General features: G+C 51.2%; 2 protein-coding genes across 6 annotated transcripts in view; one reads left to right on the forward strand and one right to left on the reverse strand.

Annotated features, from left to right (window-relative positions):
- The window catches only part of TXNDC11 (thioredoxin domain containing 11), a 64,675-nt gene extending 50,634 nt beyond the window's left edge, over positions 1–14,041 (forward strand). For all 4 annotated transcript variants that reach the window (XM_032145269.2, XM_032145268.2, XM_058434053.1 and 1 more), the window contains 5 exons: positions 962–1,754; positions 4,614–4,756; positions 5,090–5,199; positions 8,809–8,889; positions 13,208–14,041. In XM_032145269.2, the coding sequence (XP_032001160.1) occupies positions 962–1,754; positions 4,614–4,756; positions 5,090–5,199; positions 8,809–8,889; positions 13,208–13,850 (1,770 nt within the window). In that variant the 3' untranslated portion in view covers positions 13,851–14,041. The remainder of the gene's footprint in view (positions 1–961; positions 1,755–4,613; positions 4,757–5,089; positions 5,200–8,808; positions 8,890–13,207) is intronic.
- Positions 14,042–16,315: 2,274 nt separating this feature from the next.
- SNN (stannin) lies at positions 16,316–24,385 on the reverse strand. Of its 2 annotated transcripts, none has more exons than XM_058434061.1 (2): positions 24,368–24,385; positions 16,316–17,068 (listed from the first exon to the last, which is right to left on the reverse strand). In XM_058434061.1, exon 2 carries the CDS (start codon positions 16,981–16,983, stop codon positions 16,717–16,719), a length of 267 nt encoding a protein of 88 aa, XP_058290044.1. In that variant the 5' UTR covers positions 16,984–17,068; positions 24,368–24,385; the 3' UTR covers positions 16,316–16,716. The 2 variants fall into 2 exon arrangements, with proteins under 2 accessions (XP_058290044.1, XP_032001166.1); XM_032145275.2 differs by lacking the exon at positions 24,368–24,385 and adding an exon at positions 23,933–24,004.
- Positions 24,386–24,754: the final 369 nt, after the last annotated feature.

Here is a 24,754-nt window from a genome sequence, read left to right on the forward strand (position 1 = left end):
GAAGCTTGTGAGACTGTAGAAGGGGCCTCAGGGACACTGGAGGTGCAGAAACTAGCTCTTCCTGGAATGGGAGTAGGGCTAGCTTCCCTGAAGCAGCTGCCCTGGTGCTGGGCCTTGGAAACAGATGGAGGAGGCAGTGTCCCCAGCCAGGCCTCTGTAAAGGCGTGGCATTGCAGGAGGGCCTGGTCTGTTCTGAAGAGGGTAGGGTGAAACTGGAAAGCCAAACGGGCCAGATTGTGTGGAGGTTTTATCTCATGGGCAGCGTACCATTTGGCCCAGGAGTGCCATGCCTGGGGTTGTATTTTTAAAAATATAATAACCGTCTCCCCCTGCACTCTCATCTACCCTGCTGCGTATTCTTGGTGATACGTTCCAAGACCCCCAATGAATGCCTGAAACCACAGATGGTACTGAATCCTGTATATACTACACACGAATTTCACTTTTCTTCACAATTTCATGGATAGAAGATTCGTTCTTACCGAAGATCTTAGCAACCTTACCTTTTTTTTTTCCTTATTGAGACTTTTGCCGTTTCACTTAAAGTAAGCATTTTTGGCTTCTCTTTGGCATATCTGAATTGCCAGCATCACTACTCTTACACTTTGGGGGCCCTCGTAATAAATAAAGGGTTACTTGAAGACAAGCACTGTGATACTGAGACAGTTGATCTGATAACTGAGTTGGCTACTAAGTAACAGGCTGGTAGCATCCATAGCATGGACACGCTGGACAAAGGGATGCCTCGCAGTTTTTGTAATGGCAAAAATTTCATCACACTACTCAGAGCGACCTGTAGTTTAAAACTTACGACTTGTTTATTTCTGGAATTTTCCATTTAATATTTCTGAACCAGAGTTGACCATGGATAACTGAAATTGCAGAAAGTGAAACGTGGCTAACGGGGTGCTAGTCCCTCAGTCATCCTCAAGCCCCTCACCAACTCTGCCCTGTATTTCAGATCACCGAAGTGGCCTTGGAGTACAACAACTGTCATGGGGACCAGGTGGTGGAGCGTCTCCTTCAGCACCTGCGGCGGGTGGATGCTCCAGTGCTGGAGTCCCTGGCCCTGGAAGCGCCGGCACAGCTGCCAGACCCGCCGCTGATCACAGCGTCCCCCTGCTGCAACACTGTGGTGCTGCCCCAGTGGCACTCCTTCTCCAGGACCCACAACGTCTGTGAACTATGTGTCAACCAGACCACCGGGGGCATGAAGCCGAGCTCGGTCAGCATGCCACAGTGCAGCTTTTTTGAAATGGCAGCAGCTCTGGATTCTTTCTACCTCAAGGAGCAGACCTTTTATCATGTGGCATCAGACAGCATAGAATGCAGCAATTTTTTAACTTCCTATAGCCCCTTCAGCTACTACACTGCATGTTGCAGGACCATAAGCAGGGGTGTGGCAGGCTTCATCGACTCTGAACAAGGTGTCTTTGAGGCCCCTACCGTTGCATTTTCTTCCCTTGAGAAGAAATGTGAGGTTGATACCCCAAGCTCCGTTCCTCACATTGAGGAGAACAGGTATCTCTTCCCAGAAGTGGACATGACTAGCACAGACTTCACAGGCCTGAGTTGCAGAACCAACAAGACTCTCAACATCTACCTTTTGGATTCAAATTTGTTTTGGTTATACGCAGAGAGACTGGGTGCTCCGAGCTCCACTCAGGTGAAAGAATTTGCGGCAATTGTTGACGTGAAAGAAGAGTCTCACTACATCTTGGATCCAAAGCAAGCACTGATGAAGCTCACCCTAGGTACTGTAGGCAGTTTATTTCCCCAAGCATTGTACGTTTTGCTTGACTTCATATGGGTAAATTTTATTGATGGCTCTCATTACATTTAGTTGTGGGGTGATGTCAGCTTCGTAGCTCATTTTAAGTCTTTAGACCACCATCGGTCATAATTTTCAAAGAAGCTAATTTTGTCTATTAAATGGAACAGAAACTTCCTCTCTCTAAATTTTGGATAAGTTTGTCATTTAGCCCATGGTGGGGGTAAGAGTCCCACTTTCTAAATTGGCAATTTCTGTCACATGTCTAAGGTAGAAGCAGCTGCAGGCAGTGGGGACTTGGGGACTAGAACAGGCAGGGAGGTGGAGAGCTATTCCGCTGGGATGTCCTAGGGGCTGATCAAAGTGAGCCTTGACAGCAGCTTTGTTCTAAAGGAGCTTAAAGAGAAAGCAATGGCCGGGCACGGTGGCTCACGCCTGTAATCCCAGCACTTTGGGAGGCCGAGGCAGTTGGATCACGAGGTCAGGAGATCGAGACTATCCTGGCTAACGTGGTGAAACCCCGTCTCTACTAAAAATGCAAAAAAAAATTAGCCGGGTGCGGTGGTGGGCGCCTGTAGTCCCAGCTACTCGGGAGGCTGAGGCAGGAGAATGGCATGAACCCAGGAGGCAGAGCTTGCAGTGAGCCGATATCGCGCCACTGCACTCCAGCCTGGGCGACAGAGCGAGACTCCGTCTCCAAACAAAAAAAAAGAGAAAGCAGTGAAGAAGGAAGTAGAGCTGCCTTGCCTCCCTTTTTGTCTCATAGGCTTAAATGTCTAAGGATCAAGGCCACCAGACCTAATTTGTTCTGCTACTGTTTCATAATGTACTGACTAATATTGCTGGGACCTGGGGTACCTACATTGTAACAAGTATAAAGTGCAAATAAATAAGTGTCAGTTGCAAACCAGCAAAACCCACTTTTTGAGGAGTAAGGCTCCATGATGAGAAAGCATCCAGGGCTTGCCCCCGGGGCTTGGCAGCAACATTGGGCTGACCCACACTGGGCTGTTCCCAGGAATTTGCTGATGCCCTTGACTACACACAATGAAGTGAGAATTCAAAAGCCATGTTAGTTCAGCCTCACTGGAAACGTGAGGGAGGGTCAGTGTATGCCGAATGGAGAAAGGAGGAATTTGGTAGAAAAGGAAACCTTTCATTTTAAGTTTTACAAAGTATGAAATCAACAGTAGACTCAGAGCTTCTACATATGAGTCCTTTTAGCCATATCCTCTTTCAAATCCAGGTGAAGCTTGTTTCTTACATTAGACACATTTGTGAAAAGGCTTTATGTAAATACTGATTTGTCTATATCAAGTTACATATTATAAATCCAAGAGTTCCTCACTGTTTAAAAGAACCCTGTGACCAGTCACTTTTTGAAGGGCATAATCTGTTGATATTATAGATTACTCCCAATTAATGTTTTCTAAAGTCATTTTGATGTGTTGAGCTTTCTTAAAATGAAACAAGCATTTTTTTTTTTTAAAAGGGGAAACAGACTCCAGAGAAATGGGGTCAGTGCTCCCACAAGCATGTATTTTTGAGGTAGTCTGTATTAGATTTTCCTGAATTCCATTCAGTAATGCTCAAGTGTTTAATGACCTCATAATGTGTTCACTTTGAATTTAAGGGTAATTGAAAGAAGCCTTCTTTAGATTTCTTTCCATCTTCTGTATCTTCTCTGAAATGTTTAGCCTAGCTGTTCTTTGTCCTGTAGTTAGCGACAGAATTTTTAGGGAGCTTGTAAAAAACACCTACTGTGTGTCATTGTTGGTTTAGAGACTTAACTCATAAATCAGCTGTCTCTAGGCCAGTTTCAGAATTGAGGCTTTATTCAGATTAGGAAATAATTCTTGGTTTCATGTTTCAAAAACATAGCCAGCTAAGTGTTATTCAGATGCTGATCGTGAATTCTCTTTAGTATTCACATGACATTCTTCACTTCCTCTTCCATTCTGCACACTGCATTGCCCATTGCACCTCAAAATGGAGGGAGTTAGAAGAAAGAAAAAGAACTGAAACTTTAGCTGAGTGCAGTGGTGTATGCCTGTAGTCCCAGCTACTCTGGAGGCTGAGGTAGGAGGATCGCTTGAGCCCAGGAGTTTAAGGCTACGGTGAGCTATGATTGCAGCACTGTACTCCAGCCTGGGCAACAGAGCGAGACCCTGTGTCTTTAAAAAAAAAAAAAAGAAGAAAAGAAAAATTCAAATTAGTATTGTTTCAGATGAAGCAAAGGACTCTGAAGATGGCAGAATTTGTGGTAAAACTGTTGGTTCAAGTCAGGTTTTTTATTATTATGGGTTTTATGTATTTTTCCACTACATATAATTTTTTCTTAACCTTTAAAAAAAGAAACTTAAAGAACCTTAATAAAGGAAACAAAAAACTGTAGCTCCTTGTCCTCAAATTAATGAGCATTTAAACACATTCCACATTACTGTAGCTTGTGCAATTGCTACATTTGTAGTTAAGCTTAAAGGTCTTAGTATTATAGGGTGAAATTTCTTGAAAAGATTGTGGCTTGTTGATCATTTATACAGTCTCACTTGGTGTCTATTTGTGGACCAGTCCTTTTAAAAAAAGAATAGTCTATGAATATTAGAGCATCTAACACTGCATAGTGTTTTGATATCTACATTACTGTCAGCTGAGTTAATACTACCAGAGCTAAACCTGATGCCACCCGGGCAGCTTTGTTTGGGGTTTTGCTGATAGGTGAAATGTTAAAAATGTGAGCCTATGAAGTCATTTGAGTTTTTAAAATGTGGAGTTTAAAAGTAGGCCAGCTATTCTCCTTGTACCTAGAGGAGAGTTGATCTCATTTTCTCTTTATTTTTAGAGTCTTTTATTCAAAACTTCAGCGTTCTCTATAGTCCCTTGAAAAGGCATCTCATTGGAAGTGGCTCTGCCCAGTTCCCGTCTCAGCATTTAATCACTGAAGTGACAACTGATACCTTTTGGGAAGTAGTCCTTCAAAAACAGGTATGGAGTCATGAGAGGCAAAAGTTAAGCCATCTGTCCCTCTTAAAATAATTTCCAAACTGCAGTTGTTGGGGTGAGCAGCTGTTTTTGATGTATAGAAGAGTTAGCACGTTACGGCCCAATTATGGACCGTGAATGAATTACATGTGGTTTTTAAATTTCAGAAAAGTGCTCCAGAAAGCACAGAATTGGAAAGACCTAAAGATGAAAATTTTCACTGTAATATTTGCATAGGTAGCATTTATCGAGTGCTTGCTGGATTCTAAGCAAGGAGGAAAGAAATGAAGAGCCCATTTCTTGGTGCAAGTAACATCTGTCTTCCCCTTCCCACAGGACGTTCTCCTGCTCTATTACGCTCCGTGGTGTGGCTTCTGTCCATCCCTCAACCACGTCTTCATCCAGCTAGCTCGGAATCTGCCCATGGACACATTCACTGTGGCAAGGTAAGCAGGCCTCTTCTGCAGCGCTTTGGGCTGTATGCGCATTTTCGCTCTTATTTGCAACTTAGCCGTATGGTGTGTGAGGGTCTGCCCATTTTCCATAAACCTTTGGTAGGACTTGGCTGAATTTAATTGTCAGGTTGAAGCCATGAGCAAAGCCTCTTTGAAACTGAACTTTTCCTCATGAATTCTGAGTGTTCCTTCCATGATGTTGATGTTTAGCCCTGACTAGATTCCTAGGTGGCTGAGTGCAGTTCTGTGGGGAGAGCACTGACCTGGTTGCCAGGATGGCCCCTTGGAATACCATGGGACATTTGCCCCAGGCAATGCCAGTGGCTCCTGGGATCCCAAGCAGATCTCTCCACCAGCCCTGGTTTACCTCATTTGTGAAATTGAAAGGAAAGATCGGTAGATATCCACATTCTAGTATTGTGATTCCATGGGTACTGTATGTGCGCTTTTGAGTAAACAAAATTTTTAAAAATATTTTTTGGAAAAAGAAGGCTCAAATACAGAGTTTTTAGATGGGGTAGTAAGCAGTTTTGGGTAGGGAAAACTTCACATTTAACCCCCCACCTGCCCCAAAACCCTACAGATAGATAAGAGTTAAATATAAAAAATCAAAGCAAAAAATAGGATTTGCTGATATTCCTCTGGGAAATGGAAACTTTCCAAAGTGGAAGCAGTTGGAAAAATAAAGAAAGAAAAATGGACAGATTCCACTAGAAATAAGTGCAGTGAAAACAGGGAAAGCAGACAAAAAGGGGACCATTAATATATTTTCCAATGTCTGTATGTCACCTGTTATATGCACTGTAAGTAATAATTAAAGCCAAATCTGAGGAGCTACTATGCTGGGAGAGGTTTTGATATACATACTACCTGATTGAGTCCTTGTGACGCTTAGTGAAGGCACTCTAGTTAAAAAAAGAAAGTGCTGTTTGTATTGAGGAGGAAACTGAGACATAGAAAGATTAGACAAGTTGCCCAGAGTTTCAAGCTGCAAATGAGGGGCCAGGATTGAGTCAGGCATTCATACTCCAGCCTCCCCCGAAATTAAAATGGTTTAGAAAATGGCTGAGACGATTCCATTGTGAACAAAGGACGTGAGCAGGTTTTTCTTTTAAGAGGAGAGAGTAAATAAACAAGTGGGGAAATTATAACCTAATAAATGTAAATTAAAACAGTAACAAAGTATCATTTAACATATTAAAGTAATCAGTGGTTTTAAGTGACAGAATCTTGTGTTGATAAAATAAAATGGAAACTGCAGTCAGATGTATCTAATGGAATGAGTACATTGCCATAACTCTTTTGGAAAACGTTTTGGCAACATTTGCAAGAAATCAACAAAAACAGTTAACACATTTTTCACCCAGTTAATTTTACTTTGGAAAAGTAATGGAATAGGAATTCCGAAGAAGCATGAGCTCATTATTATAGCATTGTTTATATCCACCAGGAGATGAATGTTTAAGCAAATTATGGCTGGGCATTTAATGGAGTTTTTATCCTTTAACAGTGCTTTTCATACAATTAATGGAAAAGAACAGAGTATGAAATATATGACAACTGTTCTTAAAAATATGGAAGGATATAGGCCGGGTGCAGTGGCTCATGCCTGTAATCCCAGCATGTTGGGAGGCTGAGGCGGGCGGATCATCTGAGGCCAGGAGTTCGAGACCAGCCTGGCCAACATAGTGAAACCCTGTCTCTACTAAAAATACAAAAATTAGCCAAGTGTGGTGGCACATACCTGTAGTCCCAACTACTCAGGAGGCTGAGGCAGGAGAATCACTTGAATCCAGCAGCTGGAGGTTACAGTAAACTGAGATCGCACCACTGCATTCCTGCCTGGGCGACAGAGCAAGACTCTGTCTCAGAAAAAAAAAAAAAAAAAGTAAGCATATAGACCAAGCCTGCATAAGAAAGGGGGGCCTTATTTAGCCCAATGGAATTCTGAGTGGATTTTTACAATGTTTTAATTTTATAGTTTGCTTTCTTTGAAGTAAGAATCAGGTGAGAAAAAGCATTTAATTATGGAATATAGTGTTCAATGCCACTTGTTTAGAAAGGAACACTAATGTTTTAGGTAGGCTGGCACAGGTGAGGCAGGAGTGCTGTTTTGTTAGTAAACTTTTGGTAAATGGTTTTCATTTGGTTATGCCTTTTGTTGCTGTTGGTTTTTTGTTTGTTTGTTTGTTTTTTGAGACAGAGTCTCGCTCTGTCGCCCAGGCTGGAGTGCAGAGGCGCAATCTTGGCTCACTGTAAGCTCTGCCTCCTCGGTTCACGCCATTCTCCTGCCTCAGCCTCCCGAATAGCTGGGACTACAGGTGCCCGCCACTATGCCTGGCTAATTTTTTGTATTTTTAGTAGAGACGGGGGGCGTTTCACCGCGTTAGCCAGGATGGTCTCAATCTCCTGACCTCGTGATCTGCCCGCCTCAGCCTCCTAAAGTGCTGGGATTACAGACGTGAGCCACCGCACCCGGCGTTGTTGTTTTTTTGAGACAGGGTCTCACTCTGTTGCCCAGGCTGGAGTGCAGTGGTGCAATCACAGCTCACTGCAGCCCCAACCTCCCAGGTTCAGGTGATTCTCCCACCTTCCCAAGTAACTGGGACTACAGGCATGTGCCAGAATACCCGGCCAATTTTTTGTAGAGACAGGGTTTGCCCATGTTGCCCAGGCTGGTCTCGAACTCCCGGGCTCAAACAGTCTACCCACCTCGGCCTCCCAAAGTGTTGGGTTTACAGGCATGAGTCCCTGTGCTCAGCCTGGTTGTGCCATTTTTTGAAAAGCAGATTTCATCCTTTTGGACAAATACATGACACTTGACCGCACCCTCACTCCCCTCAGTTATGCTTTCTAAAAACTTCTGTCAAGGTAATGATTGAAAACATGTTCATCTTTTGTGTGCACTGTTTATGAATAGTAGCTGAGTAGCCCCTCCGCAAGGAGGATGCAGCCCCTTCCATCAAGGATGCTTTTGCGGCTCCATGTCTGCTCAGCCTGAGTGTGGGCGCCCAGCTGTGTGCCCAGCTCTGTGCCAGCTGCCTGGGGCAGGCCTCTAGAGCAGTTGCGGTTAGCTCCCACAGTGATTGAGCACAGGCTGGGTGAGTTAGTACAGATGTCATTTTCTGTATTAGAAAATTAATGTCAAATCTGCTAAGAAAATAGGCTGTTTTTGGCCTCTATCCAGATTTACAACATAAAGAGGGTATAATTTTCCATCTTCAGAGGGGCTTGATGTATTTTGCTCAGTAATTTCCTTTCTTTTCCCAGAGCTATTCAGGGATTAAAATACTTGGCTAGACCCTGTCAGGTGAGGAGTGGATGACTCCTCAGGTGTCAGTGCAGCGTTTTCTGCAAGTTCATTTTTACTTTCAGGACATCGCATTGCCACTCACTGGAAAGCGTCCACGTAGTAGAATGTTGCATGTCTTGGAAGTATCAGCACCTAGCTCACACCTGGTAGTGCATTCATCGAGAAGGGACTAGCCCAATGTGGGGTGTAAAAAATGCACCAGGTTCTTGAAGTTATCTGAGAAGGTTCTTTCAAGTTGGTGTTTCTTGGGCTGATCTTCTGCCATTTCTGTTCTTTCCCTTTGCCAGGATTGATGTGTCTCAGAATGACCTTCCATGGGAATTTATGGTCGATCGTCTTCCTACTGTCTTGTTTTTTCCCTGCAACAGGTAATGCCGAATTTTTTTCACTGGTGGGCAGTTGGGATTCTTTTGTGGAGGTCTGAAAATGAAATGAGTTTAAGAGGTAAATCATTCATTGTGTTCAAAAAATGTTCCCTTAGTTACCAGGCGTGGTGGCTCCTGCCTGTAATCCCAGCACTTTGGGAGGCTGAGGCAGGCAGATTGCTTGAGCTCAAGAGGTTGAGACCAGCCTGGCTAGCATGGTGAAACCCCGTCACTACAAAAAATACAAAAATTAGCCAGGCATAGTGACATATGCTTGTAATCCCAGCTACTCTGAGGCTGAGGCACGAGGATCTCTTGAACCTGGGATGCGGAGGTTGCAGTGACCAAGATCACACCACTGCACTCCAGCCTGGGCGACAGAGCGAGGCTCTGCCTCAAAAAAAAAAAAAAAAAGTGTCCTTAGGGACATAAACGGGTTGTAGTGTCAGGATGTTATGTGTGGTATGGATCTTTTAAAAGTTGTTCTTCCCAGTCTATCTCTTACCCAAGCTTGAATGTGGCCGTGAGAATTCTTAGCTTTCATGACCTATATGAACACATGGAGGACGTAGATACTGACAGGATTCTGTTGCCCAGGCTGGAGTGCAGTGGTGCAATGTTTGTGTGGGGCAAAACAGCAGAGAATCTATGGAGCCCTGCCTGCCCCAAGCCTTCCACTAGCTTGTCTCTCAGTTGGCCTCCCAGCAGCTCCTCATCCCTCTCGTACAGAGGACAGGGTGGTTTTCTTACCCATGGCACATCCTTGTCTCGGATTCCAGGAGCCCTGCAAAGGGGTTTTCTCCCATGCATGCAGACTGCTGTGAAAGTCCGCCATGGGATGGTCACTTGATTTTTTCATGCTTGCCTAATCAGTATTCCAGGCGCAGTTCTTAACAGCAACTACCCCGAAAGCCCCGGCAAGCAGGACATTAATAAGGGGGAGCGGACTTCCAGTTAGTGAATGTAGATGCAGATGTTTTCGTGGAAAAAGAAATTAACTCTTGGTCCTTTAGAGCCTCATACACTGGATATTTGCTCCCTTTTTGTAGATTCCCTTTGGTTTTTAGAAAGTTGAGTCCTTTTGGAGACCCACTCACATGGCTTTGACAATATCTTCTCTCCAGGAGAAAGTGTCTGCAGCATCATTTAGGGAGTTCACTGGCTCGCATGTATGACGTTTGCTGTTTTAATTTCCTGCTTCCCTTTTGTGATTCAGCTTGTTATGTTTCTCTAGGAGAGTGTTTCCTTCATATCTGTTGAATCACTCCTTTGGTTTTTGCTTTGTATCTCAAAGAATTTTTGTGGTAGTACTTCTGTGGTAGTAGGGTCTTGTCACATCATGCACTAAAAACAGAATGTGACTCACCCTTTTCTGCTGCCGACTGAGTTGTGATGAGGCTTTTTCTTTCTAAGAAGTGTTTAAATTACCACATAGTCCAGGAATCACGCACAGTAACACTAACACTTTCATCTGTGTGGGACAGGAGTTGGGCATGTAGTTTAATGACGTATAATTTTTGAATTCCAAGCATAGTTTGAAAAAATATTAAAATCTTAGCACCCAGACATGCCTTTTAATGAAGAAGTTCTCGGCAGCTGGCAGAAATGCATCTGTGTAGAGAGACACAGGCGGAACAGGTGGCAGGGTGGGGCGTCATCTGGAGACCTGCGTCTGGGCTGAGTGACCTTCATTCTTAGGCTGCCTGGTGTGGTAAACGTGAAGATGTGCGCATTTCTCTGGCCCCATGCTGGGCACTTGCTGCAGGCTCTTACCCTTGTCATTTCTAAATATTGAACATAAGAAGACTGTCCACTTCTCTTTTAATGTAAGGAGGTTGGTAAACCAAAGCTTTATGGCTTTGGAATGGAATTTTTCTCATTTCCTAAAAATAAATGGTAGAAGTAAAATATGCTCATCATGAGCTGGTCCCAAGCGAGTGTTTGGTTTAGCCAGAAGGTAAATGGGCAAACAGCGTGAGCTGACAGCTTGCAAAAGAGGAAATGAAAAAGGCTGTTGGATAACATGTAATAAGACCTTTTTCATTGTCCACCTGCTTATGCTATTTTTAGTGAAAAGAATGTGAAATTGTATATTTACTGTGATAAAATATAAACTTGTGCATGTGCTAGATGGAGATGTTCACAGAGGGGAAAATGTTGAGGTGTTAACATTGATGACTTCAGAGGAGTGAGATTGCAAGTGATTTGAAGGTGCTGCTTGTATGTTTTTACATCCCTTGCAGATTGTCTACAAAGAGCATGTCTTGATTTATAAAAATCATGAAGGAAAAAAATGCAAGAGCCTGTCCTCGGGAGAAAGAGGAAGGGGTGGGGCCTTGAGGGAGACATAGCCTTCCTGTGCAGAGGCGTCTTGGAGCCACTTGCTCCACCGAGCAGGTGCTCCTCCAGCCAGCACTTGCAGCAGACTCTGTGTGACATTTCAAAATATAGGTGCTCTGGCCTGGCCCTGGGCCAGGGTGATAAGGGGGAGATGGGTGCTCCTGTCCACCAAGAGACTCTGATGTGATGTGTCCCAGGGGAAGAATCACAGTTTTTTAGAGGTGTGCCCTGCCACTCCCTCAGGGTTAGAGGAGAGTTTCATAGACATGGGGACCTCTTCCCACCATAGTTTCACATGACTGCTTTCCTGGAAGTAGACTGTTGACATTCTCCGTCCCTGCTACTTTCACAAAGTGTGGCAGTATTTTAGTGTGCCCATTAGGGACATTGATGGAGAGTGCACCAAGACCTCTTAGTTAGCAGATAGCATGCTCACAGGTGTCACTGTTCTGTAAATGTCTGGAGGTAGACATCCTGAGGGATCTTGGCAGCTTTTTCTGGGAGGTAATTCACCTTTACTCTGCCTTACAAGACCAGGCTTGTGCCGCAGAACATGGGGGCAGGTCCAGCATCTGGTATTCTTCCATGGGCCCACTTGACAGGGCCACGATGTGTTTTCAGTTGTTGTGGGGTTTTTTTGTTTTCTGTTTTTGAGACAAGGTCTGACTCTGTTGCCCAGGCAGTGGTGCAATTATGGCTCACTGCAGCCTTGGAACTCCTGGGCTCAAGTGATCCTCCCACCTCAGGCTCCCAAGTAGCTGGATCTACAGGCATGTGCCACCTTGCCCGGCTAATTTTTTTATTTTACTTTTTATACAGACAAGGCCTTACTATATTGTCCAGGCTGGTCTCAAACTCCTGGCCTCAAGCGATCCTCCCGCCTCAGCCTCCCAAAGCACTGGGATTTACAGGCACACAGCACCACACCCAGCTTTGTCATTTGAATGGCTGGGCCCCACTTGAAGAAAGCTTATATGTTAAGAAAACAGCTTTGAAGGAGGGGATGGTTGAATGCTTACCCCAAAATTATAAAACAGTTTACGGCCGGGACCAGTGGCCCTGGGCAGCCAGGCTCTGGAGTCCCTGCTGTTGACTTCCATTCTGTTAACACCTGAGGGAGACAAACTCGGCTGCCGGCTCACCTCATACCTAAGTGCATAAAGCTGGTAGTTTTGATCAATTGCAGCCAGACTGTACAGGCACAGGTAAATAGATGTGTGAGAGAAACATCATCAGACGATTAAATGACAAGTTCTGAAGAGGAATTTTCTAGATCTCTAGATCAGGACCTGGAACAAGGCTGTAGGGAAAACCCCTTCCTATGTCACCTTCCTTCCTTACTCTGTGCTCTCAGGGCCGGGCAGCCTGAATTCATAGTCCCTTGGTTAGGCTGTTTGCCAGGTATCAGGTTGCCGGGTGTGAGCCCGATGTACCTGGGGAGTGGGGGTACAGTCGCCCCCAGTTGAGAACCCCTGCCTTAGAGAATGTGTAATAAATGCTTGCTAAAGAAACAGACTGAGTATCTTTCAAGTTCTTCCTGTTTCTCCAGGCACTGTCAGGGGGCACAAGAGGGACATAGGTGGGACACTCCTGCCTCCCCTGGACGCTCTTCCTGACATAGCCGCTGGGCATCTCCGAGCACACAGAAGCCCCATACCCACACACTCCTGGGGCCCTGCATCACTGGCTTTAGGCCTGGGCCTAGGAGCTCTTGTCTTTCTTGAAAGGTGTGGGTGAAGCTGATCTCTGGCTTCAGGAACACATAAGCCATCTTAATTACAGAACCAGCATATGGGACAGCCTCAGGTTTGTAGAGAATTTCTTGCCCAGGCAACATTTTCGTTACTTTCAGTAAGTAAAATCCACAGAATGTCTTTTCTTGGTGAGAAGTAGATGGCCTGGCCTCAGGTACAGTCTGCTTTTGGACTAATTGTGTTGGTGTGACTCCCCCCGTCTTTGCTTCCTTTCCCTTTCTCTCCAGAAAGGACCTAAGTGTGAAATACCCCGAAGACCTCCCCATCACGCTTCCAAACCTGTTGAGGTTCATTTTGCATCACTCAGACCCTGCTTCCAGCCCCCAGAACGTGGCTAACTCTCCTACCAAGGAGTGTCTTCAGAGCGAGGCAGTCTTACAGCGGGGGCACATCTCCCACTTGGAGAGAGAGATCCAGAAACTGAGAGCAGAAATAAGCAGCCTCCAGCGAGCACAAGTGCAGGTGGAGTCCCAGCTCTCCAGCGCCCGCAGAGATGAGCACCGGCTGCGGCAGCAGCAGCGGGCCCTGGAGGAGCAGCACAGCCTGCTCCGCGCGCACAGTGAGCAGCTGCAGGCCCTCTATGAGCAGAAGACACGCGAGCTGCAGGAGCTGGCCCGCAAGCTGCAGGAGCTGGCCGATGCCTCAGAAAACCTCCTTACCGAGAACACATGGCTCAAGATCCTGGTGGCGACCATGGAGAGGAAACTGGAGGGCAGGGATGGAGCTGAAAGCCTGGCGGCCCAGAGAGAGGTCCGCCTCAAGCAGCCTGAGCCCTCAGGCACCCCCCAGCTCCCTGGCAGCTCCCCTCCACCTGCCAATGTCAGTGCCACACTGGTGTCTGAAAGGAATAACGAGAACAGGACAGACTAACTTTTTAAACGACATGAAGAAATCAGAGGTGAAAATTGTACATTGGGAATATATTTATGCAAATTTTATTGAAATTTATTGTAAATAAAGATTTTCTCAGTGGTCTAGAAAATCAGCTTGAATGTCACTCAGCATTTATTGAAGAGGGATGACATCCCTTCCACTTATTGCACAAACTTGGTAGCTTTGAGACAAATACAGTAGCACAGTCTGTTTGAAGATTTGTCCAAAAAATTAGTCCGTATTTTAGTGGCTCAGTGTCAAGAGTTCCCTCCCTGTCCCCCCACTGTTGCTTCTGCAGTGATACAAAGGATGAATGCTTAATTTCTTATTAGTCAGAAAACTTGAATGCAACAGTTGGGCATTCAAAAATAATTCAGAGAGGTCATAACCTACTAAGCCATTTGAGTGTGGCTCTGGTGTCAATGCTAAACAAAAAGTAGCTATTGAAAAATCAGAACAGTGAGAGCTATGATGTGGTTCACTCGTTCTAGAGGCATTTTCATTTTCCTCCCGAAAACCCCCCCAGTGCCTCACTGAGCCCCTGACCTTCACCCAACACGGCTGCCATGTTCAAATGGGCCTGATTCAAACTCCCAGGTACATCCCTGGCACCAGGGAGTGGGATAAGAAAACCTCCAGAAGTGAAACTGATGAGAAAGTGACGTTTAATCACTTCAAAACCGAAACTTCACTGGCAAGGTCAAAACCACAGGCCAAGTCTGACAATCGAGCACTGCTCAGTTCTAGGGGTCAGGCTCGGAACCTGAAAATGCAGATCCTAGCTGCTCCTGCATCCCTCAGGTGTGGAGGAAGGAAAAACAGCCTAGGTGTATGTGCTGGCTGCGGTGAGAGTCGAGGTAGAAAGCCTGGAAGTTCTGAAACGTGAGGGGATGGATCACATGCCCCAGCCTTTTCTCAGTCACCAAAGCAAACCTTTTCCCCCATCTTCCAGTCGGCACCTTCGGAACTTCTATTCTCCCTCCTAGGCCTGGTTTCAGTGGCCCCCGCCATGCGTCCTGCCCACCTAGCCTACAGGGCTTCTGCTGACATCACGCCTACCATACTACCACCTCTTCTGAACTTGCCACACCAGTAGCCAGAGCTGTTGCCTCTCCTGCTTCCTAAGGGCTCTCAAGAGCCCAACTGAGGTGTTTCATTACTACCTTCTGCTCAGGTGGCCCAGCCAGCTGTCCCTCTTCCCACCCCAAGCTCCTACTTAATGTTTAAACCCCCAGTTTAGGTGTATGCTGCTTAAACGAACAGCTCCCTACTTCTCCCGCCTTGGGGTTCCAGAACGTGGATTCATTCAACATGGTTTTTAGAAGAGGCTTGGGTGAGGCCAGAGGAGGTGCCTTTAGTCTGAGCAGGAGGCCAGAGCTCTGAGCTCAGGCATTACGGGCCAGTGCTCTGTGGTTAGGCCAGGGCTGACCTTCCATCTATTACAGGGATGGGCAGGCACGAGTCACATTTGAATCATAAATAAAATTAGTATGTGCTTGTGGTGGGATTAAAAATCAAAGTGAGCTCACTGAAGTGTACGCAGGGGAGGCCTTGGAGACAGGCTGTGGAGACACTAGCTCACCAGAGAGCCACCAACTCACCACCTGTGGGACAGTCAAGTCCTGAACTTAAAGTTCACCTCTGCCCTGTCCCGGCTCCCTGCCGCAAGCACAGGCTGGCAGGAAGCAGTCTGGTGGCTCTTATGGGAATGTGCATGTGAGAAACGTTCCCTGGGTCCTAAGTGCCTTTAGAGCTGGGTCAGGGGACTGGAGACCCGCTGAGGAAAGTGAAGTCAGGACCCCACAGGCGGGGCACTCATCAGAGAGGAAAGGAAGCCAAGTGGTGTGAAAAGGAAAGAGGAAAAGAAGAAGAAAGAACCTCAACAGTCCCCTTCCCTCCAGTGCAGAAAATAGGAAACACCAACACAAAACATATAACCTTTTCTCTTTCCCGGGCCAACTGGGTTTCAGACCACAGGCTCTACGAGGACCAGAGCAATTTCAGCGAAGCCTGCACTCGGGGTGGAGGGTGGTGGAGTTGGTGGGGGGGGGCTTGGCATGCTGAAGACCAAAGCGGCAAGAAACTGCTCTGCTACAAGGACGCTGGCAGCCTCCAGGACGCGTGCCCTTCACTGGCTCCCAGGCAGGTCCAGTAGCTTCCCTGCAGTAACTCCTCTCTCAACAGAACTGCTATTTAACAAGTGAGTCTATCTGCAGAAAGAACAGAGGGGTGTGGGGGGTGTGGTTCTTCTTCCACCCATGACTAACCAAGCAGAGATCACCCAAGCACCCCAACTGGTCAGCCTCAAGACCCCAAAATGGCATCTCAGTTCCTTGACATACACACAGACGGACACACATGAGAGACCCCTGCCGACTGTGGCGTGGGCCTTTACAAGCCTATGACCCCCCAGGGTCTTGACTCAGCTTGTCATTAGTACAGCCAGAATCAAACCAGTCCTGTGTGCGCTAGATGATATTTTTAAAAATCAGCAAAAGGGCTTAAGCACGTGCTTCCAGGGGCCTATTTACAGTTCACAGGTTTGTTAGTTCACGCATTACAGTAGTAGCTCCATCAAAAACAGGCTCAGCTAGACATTCAAGTAACAAAGCGCTACAGGGCCACGAGCCCCAGCAAGGTCAGGCCTGCCCAGTGCCTGCAATGGGCAGCCTCACCCGGAGGCCAAGGGGAAGCCCAGGACAGCCAGGTCCCCGGGCATCAGTGCATGCGATGACGAAGCCCGCAGAGGCCATGCCAGCAAGTGTCAGCCCTTCCTCTCAGACAGCAGTGCATCCGTGTGGTTTTGCCCCTCCCAGCGCCTCTTGGCCGGCTGCAAACAGGACCAGGAGCCTTGCATCTTGGCTCAGCCGTGGACTTCCGGGCCACTGGGAGTCATCAGCTTGGCCTTTCTCTCCACGCACGGTCCCTTGGCCGAATACTGCACCAGCAGGAAGGGTTCCTTGGTCTCCCCATCCCCCACGATGCTCTCCTCGTCCTCTGACTGGCTGATGCGCTGCAGCCGCAGGTAGCACCAGCAGCCCAGGATCAAGGCCCCCAGGGCCGCGATGGCAATGAGGATGACAATGACTGTGACCACGCCCGTGGTGGGGCTGTGGTCCATAATAGACATGGTCAGTGCTGGGGGCTTCCTCAGCTGGCAGCACTTTGGGGGTGGCCACTCAGTGAGGCTGGAACTCAGGCTGGACACGGGAGTCCTGAAAGACAAAGCGGGTTGACGAACTGCGGTTAGCACTTCCACGGGGTCTATTTTTCATCATTCTCAGACCTGCCTGTCCCACCCTCACCCTGCCAAAAAGCATGCTGGCCGGCGTTCGAAGGCGTCTGCTCGCCCATGCTCACCCAGCTCCTGCTCATGACCTTTGAAACCCCGAGTGCTGCTGTACCAGGCAGGTGAGTCACCCTCGCTGGCTGCAGAGCCGGGAACACTGCGACAGCGACAGCTGCAGCCAAGGATGCCAGAGGGCCAGACATGGTTCTGGTTCTTCAGCTGAAGGTGTGCCTTTGGGAAGCCCAGCCCTAGCTCAGTGTTCATGACCACTCAGGGACTGAGGGGAGCTGGGGCCTCCTAATGGCCAGAGATGGGGGTTTGAAAGCAGATAAATGGCCAGGCTCAGTGATTCATGCCTGTAATTCCAGCACTTTGGAAGGCTGAGGCGGGCGGATCACTTGAGCCCAGGAGTTTGAGACCAGCCTGGCCAACATAGTGAAACCTCGTATCTACTAAAATACAAAAATTAGCTGGGCATGGTGGCACACGCCTGTAATCCCAGTTACTTGGGAGGCTGAGGCACGAGAATTGCTTGAAGCTGGGAGGCAGAGGTTGCAGTGAGCCGAGGTCACGCCACTACACTCTAGCCCTCCAGCCTGGGCGACAAGAGCAAGAGTCTCTCCAAAAAAAAAAGAAGAAAAAAATGACAATGACATCAGTCCCTCTCCCAAACAGGCATCATATACAGAACAGGCAGGTCCTCTGGGGACACCTGTGAGAGGGTGTAGTGGACAATAGCCTTTGTCATCAGGCACTGCATCGGGCCTGGGAAGACCCCTGGAATGCGGCACACCATCTGAGAAGTAAGGTGGGCGGTAGAGTCCCTTGTGTGGTTTGGACGGAGGCCAACCAAGCAAGCAACAGGGTAGAGTGTCCCGGGAGACGGAGACAGGCACTTGGGAGAGCTTTGGGGAGGCAGGGAGGGTGGGACAGAGGCTCCCTCCCTGATGGTGCTTAGCATCTAATGAAGGAGCCAGACTGTAACTGGTTAGTACCCCAATTGCCAGTCACTCACAATACAGGGTGCCATTGTTAGGAACACAGCGACCAGGTGCCAAGATGCTAACCTGGGTGGGCAGGTGAGAGGCAGGGAGGCGGTGCTAATGGGGAAGAGTGTTCCTGGCAGGGGGCACGGTGAGGGCTAAGGCTCTGAAGGCGGAGAGGGTTCCCCCGCTGGCAAGTGCCAGGAGTCCGGGCACCGGCTGATTTTGGTGGGGGCGGGGATGAGGCCCCTCCCAGGCCAGGCCAAGCCTGTGCTCCGCATGTTGAAAGAAGCGGATTCCTTGGCCGGGCGCGGTGGCTCACGCTTGTAATCCCAGCACTTTGGGAGGCCGAGGCGGGCGGATCACGAGGTCAGGAGATCGAGACCACGGTGAAACCCCGTCTCTACTAAAAATACGAAAAATTAGCCGGGCGTGGTGGCGGGCGCCTGTAGTCCCAGCTACTCGGAGAGGCTGAGGCAGGAGAATGGCGTGAACCCGGGAGGCGGAGTTTGCAGTGAGCCGAGATCGCGCCACTGCACTCCAGCCTGGGCGACAGAGCGAGACTCTGTCTCAAAAAAAAAAAAAAAAAAAAAAAAAAGAAGCGGATTCCTCAGAAGTTGGAGGGCTGGGACCACCACCTCCACCTGGCTGAGCCACGGAGTTCACCCGTGGGTGGGCCTGCCGAGTGGCGGAGGACAGTGCGGCTATGGAATGCACATAAGGTCTAAGAGTCCCCAGCTCCAGGCGCCCTGTCAACCCTCTAGGTGACACCCAAGGCACAGCCAGTAAGAGCGTGCTGAGGCCAGGGCTTTGCCTCTGCTGCCCCGCAGTGCTGAGGCTGGCAGGTTCTCTGGCGTCCCAAGACCCTGCACTTTCTTCTCTCTCCTGCCTTGCTCGCCACAAACAGAGCAAACACTTGCTGCACCCGGGGTCAGTGAGGATGAGGACAGGCCCGAGACGCGTTCTACACAGGACTGGGCGTGCGGTCGGCACTCAGAACGACACGTCTGGCTTCTTTTTGTTCCCTTTGGATAAGACTGACATCAGCACAGGCAGACAGCACTGGAAGGAGGTTTTCCCTCCAAATAGGGTCGAACCCGCTGCGTCCTTGAGGAACAGCAGCCTTAAGGAGAAATGATTCTTAACCAGGAGTTTCCCCAGAAGCCAGGTTTGCCTGAAGGACAAAGGCAGCTAAGTCAACGCCCCCAGCATCTGTCCAGGGACCAGGCCCCGGGAAACCGGCAGCTTCTGCAGAGGGCCCTGGGCAGAGGAGATGCCCTCCCTCCATTCCACTGCCTTCCCCCTGACTCCAGGAGCCAGGCTGCTGCAGGCACTAAGGATCTCCCTATCCACCCTCAGGGGCCACTGCAGCCAGGACGCCTTCCAAGTCCTCACAATGGCCTGCAGGACCGAACACTACACATCCCCAATATGCCCTGCTCGCCAGCCACGCTGACCCCCCAACGAACCCTCCCACCAGGCCCTGGCCCAGGCAGTTGCCCCTGCCCAGAACGTTCTGGCGGCTTACCCTTGTTCAGTGGTTCTCAACTGAGGACCACTGTGCCCCCACCCTGGGGACATCTGGCCATGTCTGGAGCCACTTCTGGTTGTCACAACTAGGGGCAGGTGGCACTCCTGGCATCTAGTAGGGAGACCATGGATGCTGCTGGCACCTATCGTGCACAGGGCAGCCCCCACCACACAGATGGCCCAGCTGGAGAAAGAAACGCTGACCCGGTTAATATCAGCTCTGGCAGGGAAGCCTTCCCAACCCGGAAGTCCAGGTCGGGCACCTTCCCTCTGGAGCAGTGGCCTTGGCATGCAGCCCTGGCTTCTGGAGCATGGCCATCTGATTAGCGCCCACCTCCCCTCCAGCGGGCCATGAGCTCCACAGTGGCCCTGCGCTGTCCCTTGTATGTACAGACCACCCTGGCCTCTCCCCTGCCACCGTCCGGTCCCACAACCCCACTTAGCCGTTCTCTCACGCCTCCAGACTGGACAGGGGACCCCTCTGACCCCACAGACAGCCTGCCCACCATGGCTGGGTGAGCCTGTCTACACTTGTCCCAACCTCTGTGTTCTCTCCCTGCAGGGAGAACACCAACCTGCCCTGTGTCTCCCACCTCCCACCTCCCTCTCCTCTGCACCTCTGGTCCACAGGGCCTGCTGGGGTGCCTGCCCTCCCCTGGGGCTTCTGGACAGGAAGGCAAGTCAGTATCAATTCGGAAGGGGAAATGTGTGTGTTTGGGGGTGGGGGTGGTTCAGGGACAGGAAGTAGAAAATCAAACAATGGCACCGTGACCTGGGATAGGCGGGGCAAAGCCAGGTGGGCAGGCCAGGAGGCACCTGAGTTCAAGGGCCCCAGTTCAACCAGTGGCCCCAGGACTAATGAGGAAACTGAGGCACAGGCGGCCCCAGCTCAAAGGGATTCTGTAAGAGGAGTGGTGACCTCAAAACCCTGTCTGCTGCCCTGACCCCAGGCCAGGAGGCATGGGAAGACCCAGATGTGGGGCCCTGCCCCGCCGTGAGCACAGAGCCCAGTGACTGAGCCACAGTCACGCTTGGGCTGTGGTCCGGCCCTCCCAAGTGTGTATGTGTTCCTTCATTCACTCAGCAAATGTTTCCTGAGAAACGATCTTTGCAAAAATGTGATGGCGTTCTCCCCACTCAGAACCCTCCCCAGCACCAGAAGAGAATCCAAGCTCCCTGCCTCCCCAGGTGTCCCCACACCCTCTGCTGTGAGCCCACACTCCCGCCTCTGCCCTGACTGCCCCACGGCTGGCACCTTCCTATTTGGGACTTTCTCAGAAGGCGCCTCTTGCAGGCTGCCCTCCCAGACCACCCTGGACCCAGGCGCCCCTCCTCCCACACCCCACCACTACAGCCTTGCCCTACTTCATTTGCTCTCCTTGCTACCTGCTCTTCTCTAGGCTCAGGGGCTGTACCCTGGCTGCTGTCTCACTCCCTGCACTGGACTCCAAGGCAGTCCAAGGAGGATACTGTCCAGCCCACATCTGTACCCCTGCCCTGCACCGGTATACAGTAGGTGCTCAGTAAATGTTGAGTGTTCCCACCCTGCAGATACAGTGATGAGTCAGAGGAGACCCTGTTCTCACGGGGATCATAGGTGGGGGGTCCCTGACACCCAGGGCACTCCCAGGACCCTGAGCACAGGTCCCCATGTTCTGTCTCAACAGACTCAAAAAAGCCGGCACACTGCATGGGAGAAGGCCGCAGGCCTAGTGTGGGGACAGAGCGGCGAGTGCCAGTGGATTCAGGCAGGCCTGAGCCCATGGAGGGGCAGCTGGCTCCATGCTTGCTGGCAGGCAGGGAGGGAAGGGGGTGGCCAAGAAGCAGAGCCCTGGGAAACTCAAAGCACGGAGGGCAGCAGGTACCCACAAGCCCCTGTGCCTGGCTGGACCCCACCTGTCTGCTCTTCCTTTCTAGCCCCTCTGAGCAAAGCTGTGTCTTGCAAGCTGGGTAACCCCTTGCCCTGATCCAGCAAAGCCCACAGGATGCAGGGGACAGGGATGGGCCACAGCTTGGGTTGGGGAGATGCCCAGGCTGGCACAAGGGAATCCTGGCCCACCCAACAACCATCATGACAGCAGCTCACATTCATTCCCACCAGCATCTGATCCAGCAAGGCTGTGGCCGCCTCTACTCACCCTAGCATCTCCATCTGGCAGGTGAGGAAACTGAGGCGCACACAGGGAGGTGAAGCAAAAAGCCAGTAGGCAGGATGGGAGCCCAGAAGGGAGCCCGGCAGAGCCAAGGGGTCTTTCCAGTGCAGAGGGGCCAGGGGCCAGAGCACAGCCTGGGCCTTCAATCTCTGGGCAGGCTGGAGTGTCCCCTCTGCCTGGCATTTGAAGCCCAAGGCCATCTGGATCCCCCAAACACACACCCTCCTGCTCCATGTGCCTTCAGTCCTGCAGTCCTCTGCCAAGGGGGTCCTGACTCTCAGATCCCACCCACCCACCATAAAAGCAAGCTCCAAGGCCCAGGCTCTCCAGAACCCCCTGCCCCAGCACCCTCAACCTCAAAGGAGGTCAACTGCGGCACAGGACACACTCTGTCTCCCGGCAGAGCCCACACGCGTCCCATGGAATAACAACAGCAAGATAAGCCTGAGCCATGCCAGGTGAGCGGGGGCCTGCACCGCCCTTGGCCACTCCTCCCAACCGCCCAAGCTTGCAGGTGTTACTGACACTGTCCTGCCTGGTTTGCCAAGGCCCACAGAGATCAGTAACTGGGACCCAAGGAGCATGGGGGCAGAGCCGGGGGTGAACCCCACCCCGTCAGAGCCACTCAAATGGACAGTCCCTGCCCCAGCTACCAGAGAGGGGAGGGGTATCCTCCTGTCCTGCTCCCCCTCCCAGGACCCCAGCTTGTCTGAGCCTGATCCCACTCCAGAGGCCACTCCACGTGCTCTAGGCCCCGGGGGGCCACAGCCCACAGCAGAGCAGGCTGGAGTCCCCTCCATCCTCCCAGCCCAGCACTCACTTTTGGGGCCTGCTTCCGCCCAGCCAAGCAAGCTGCGCCTCTTGGCCTCAGTTTCTCAATGTGCAAAGTGGATACAAGTCCCTGACCTCATCTATCAGGTCGTGGGGAGGATGAAAAGTGGTAAGAAAAGTGAAAACAAAAGGGACATGAGGTCACCAGGTTTGCATGTCACCAGCCACAACTTCCTGTGTGCTACAGGAGGGACAAAGGGAGAACACTGAGCCCGAGAGATCCCCAAGCCCACCCCCAGGGCCTGAAGGGCACAGAGCCTGGCCCAGGCCCAGTGCCACAAACACCCCTTCCCCAGGGACACGCTGCCTCCTCCTAACTCAACTAGGCACACCACGAGCATTGCCGGGCTCACCACCAGCAAAACACCCCCACCTGGCAGCCGCCACCTCCTGAGGCTCCTTGACAGATGCCAGGAGGGCTGCCCTGCTTACAGGGGGCCAGCCATCCCTACGGGGCTTTCAACACTGCCCCCATAAAGCCACCTGCCAAGGGTGCCAACAAACTCTTCAGCGAACCCCCGTTCACAAACCAGAAACATTTCCTGCCTCAGGTTCTGACTGGGAAAACAGGGTTGTAGGGAGAAGAGGGCACTGCTGGACACAGCCAGGACGAGGCGGGATGTCCGCTCTGCCCTGGGCCTCTGGCAGCCAGTGGGACACAAGGACGCATCACACAAGGCCCCAGCCCTCCAGAAGCCAGGACCAAGAACGGCTGGATGTCGGTGGGACTGACACTGATGGGGCTGTACCCAGCTCTCTGGCCAGTGTCATTTCATCCTCCACCCCGACCCATGACACCCCCATCCTCAGAAGAGGAAACTCGCTCCAGAACCCCCTAAGTTCCCCAGTGGCAAAAGAGGAAGCAGGAGCCCGCAGAGCTCTGATCCGGGACTGCCCCAAGGTCAGTCAGGGTCTTCCTCGGCCCAGGCCAGAGGCTCATGCCCCCACCCTGTGAATCACCCGCTGGTCATTTTCACAGGCTGCCCCAGGGTTGGCCTGTTTGGCCAAACAACTTTGCTGGTAGATGCCAGAGAAAGTTGGTGGCAATTATATGTGCCAGACACTGAGATAAACAGCTCAGGCAGACGTCTCCTTTCTGCCTCAAGACACCCGGGCAGTTGAGCTATTACTGTTCCCTCTTGGCAGATACAGAAATCGGTGGCTCAGAGAAGTTAAGTCCATTGCCCAAGGTCACACAGCTCAAAAGTAGACGCGCAGGGATTCAAACCCAGGCAACCTACATCCAAAATCCCGCATTTCGACCCAGACTCTAAAATGCTACATCCTCCCTACCTCCTCTCCCGCGTGCCTGAGGGGCCGGGGACAGGTGAACCCCAGTGTGGCCCTCGCTGGGGCGGGCTGGGCGACCTGGGCTGGGTGCTGAGGACTTAGGGGTGACAGCGCCCCGGCGGCTCCCGAGTGCTGAGCGCGGGCGGAGGGCAGGCGCGGTGCCAGGCGCACTCCACGCACCCTCCCGTTCCACCCTACCCGGCGCCTCCGATGTCTCCCCCACTCTACGGAGGAGCAAAGCGAGGCTCCAGGGAGGAGGGGGCTCCGCCCAGGGGGCGACAGCTGGAGAGCGGACAGCAGCTGGGGAGGTAGCTCGAGTCGGCCCGACGAGGGCGGGGTGTGGGACGGGGACCACGGGACCCAGGCATGCCCACGCCGCGCAGCCACTGCCCACGGAACTGGGCGCCGAACGCTGCGGCCCGGCCTCAGTTTCCCTACCCGGGAGACGGGCACCGGACGTCACCTGGACCCCGATCCCCGGAGCCCTCCCCGGAGCTCCCAGAATTTTGAAGAACCCCGAAATGCCGGGGGAAGGCGGGCGGGCGCGTAGCTGCGGACGGGCGGGGGCTGCACGGGCGGGGGCGAGCGCCCCGCGATCCCCACAAAGCGGCCTCCGCCCCCCGCCGCCTCCTTTGTCCCGATCGCGCCGCTGACAAAGAACCCCAGCCCGCGGGCGCGGCCCCTGGAAACGGACCCTCCCCCGAGCCGCGCCCGCCGGGCCGCCCCTCCCCCGCCCGCAGACCCCGGCCCGGCCCCGCCGCCGCGCGCGCCCCTCCCCGTCCTGGCCTCCCCCTTCCCGCCCCCGGGCCCCCAAGCCCCCGCCCG

The sequence above is a fragment of the Hylobates moloch genome, unplaced genomic scaffold (genome assembly GCF_009828535.3).
Source record: "Hylobates moloch isolate HMO894 unplaced genomic scaffold, HMol_V3 SCAFFOLD_23, whole genome shotgun sequence".
NCBI lineage: Eukaryota > Metazoa > Chordata > Mammalia > Primates > Hylobatidae > Hylobates > Hylobates moloch.

Coding starts and splice junctions, on each gene's coding strand:
- SNN (XM_058434061.1), bottom strand. CDS start 16,983: ATGTCTATTATGGACCACAGCCCCACCACGGGCGTGGTCACAGTCATT.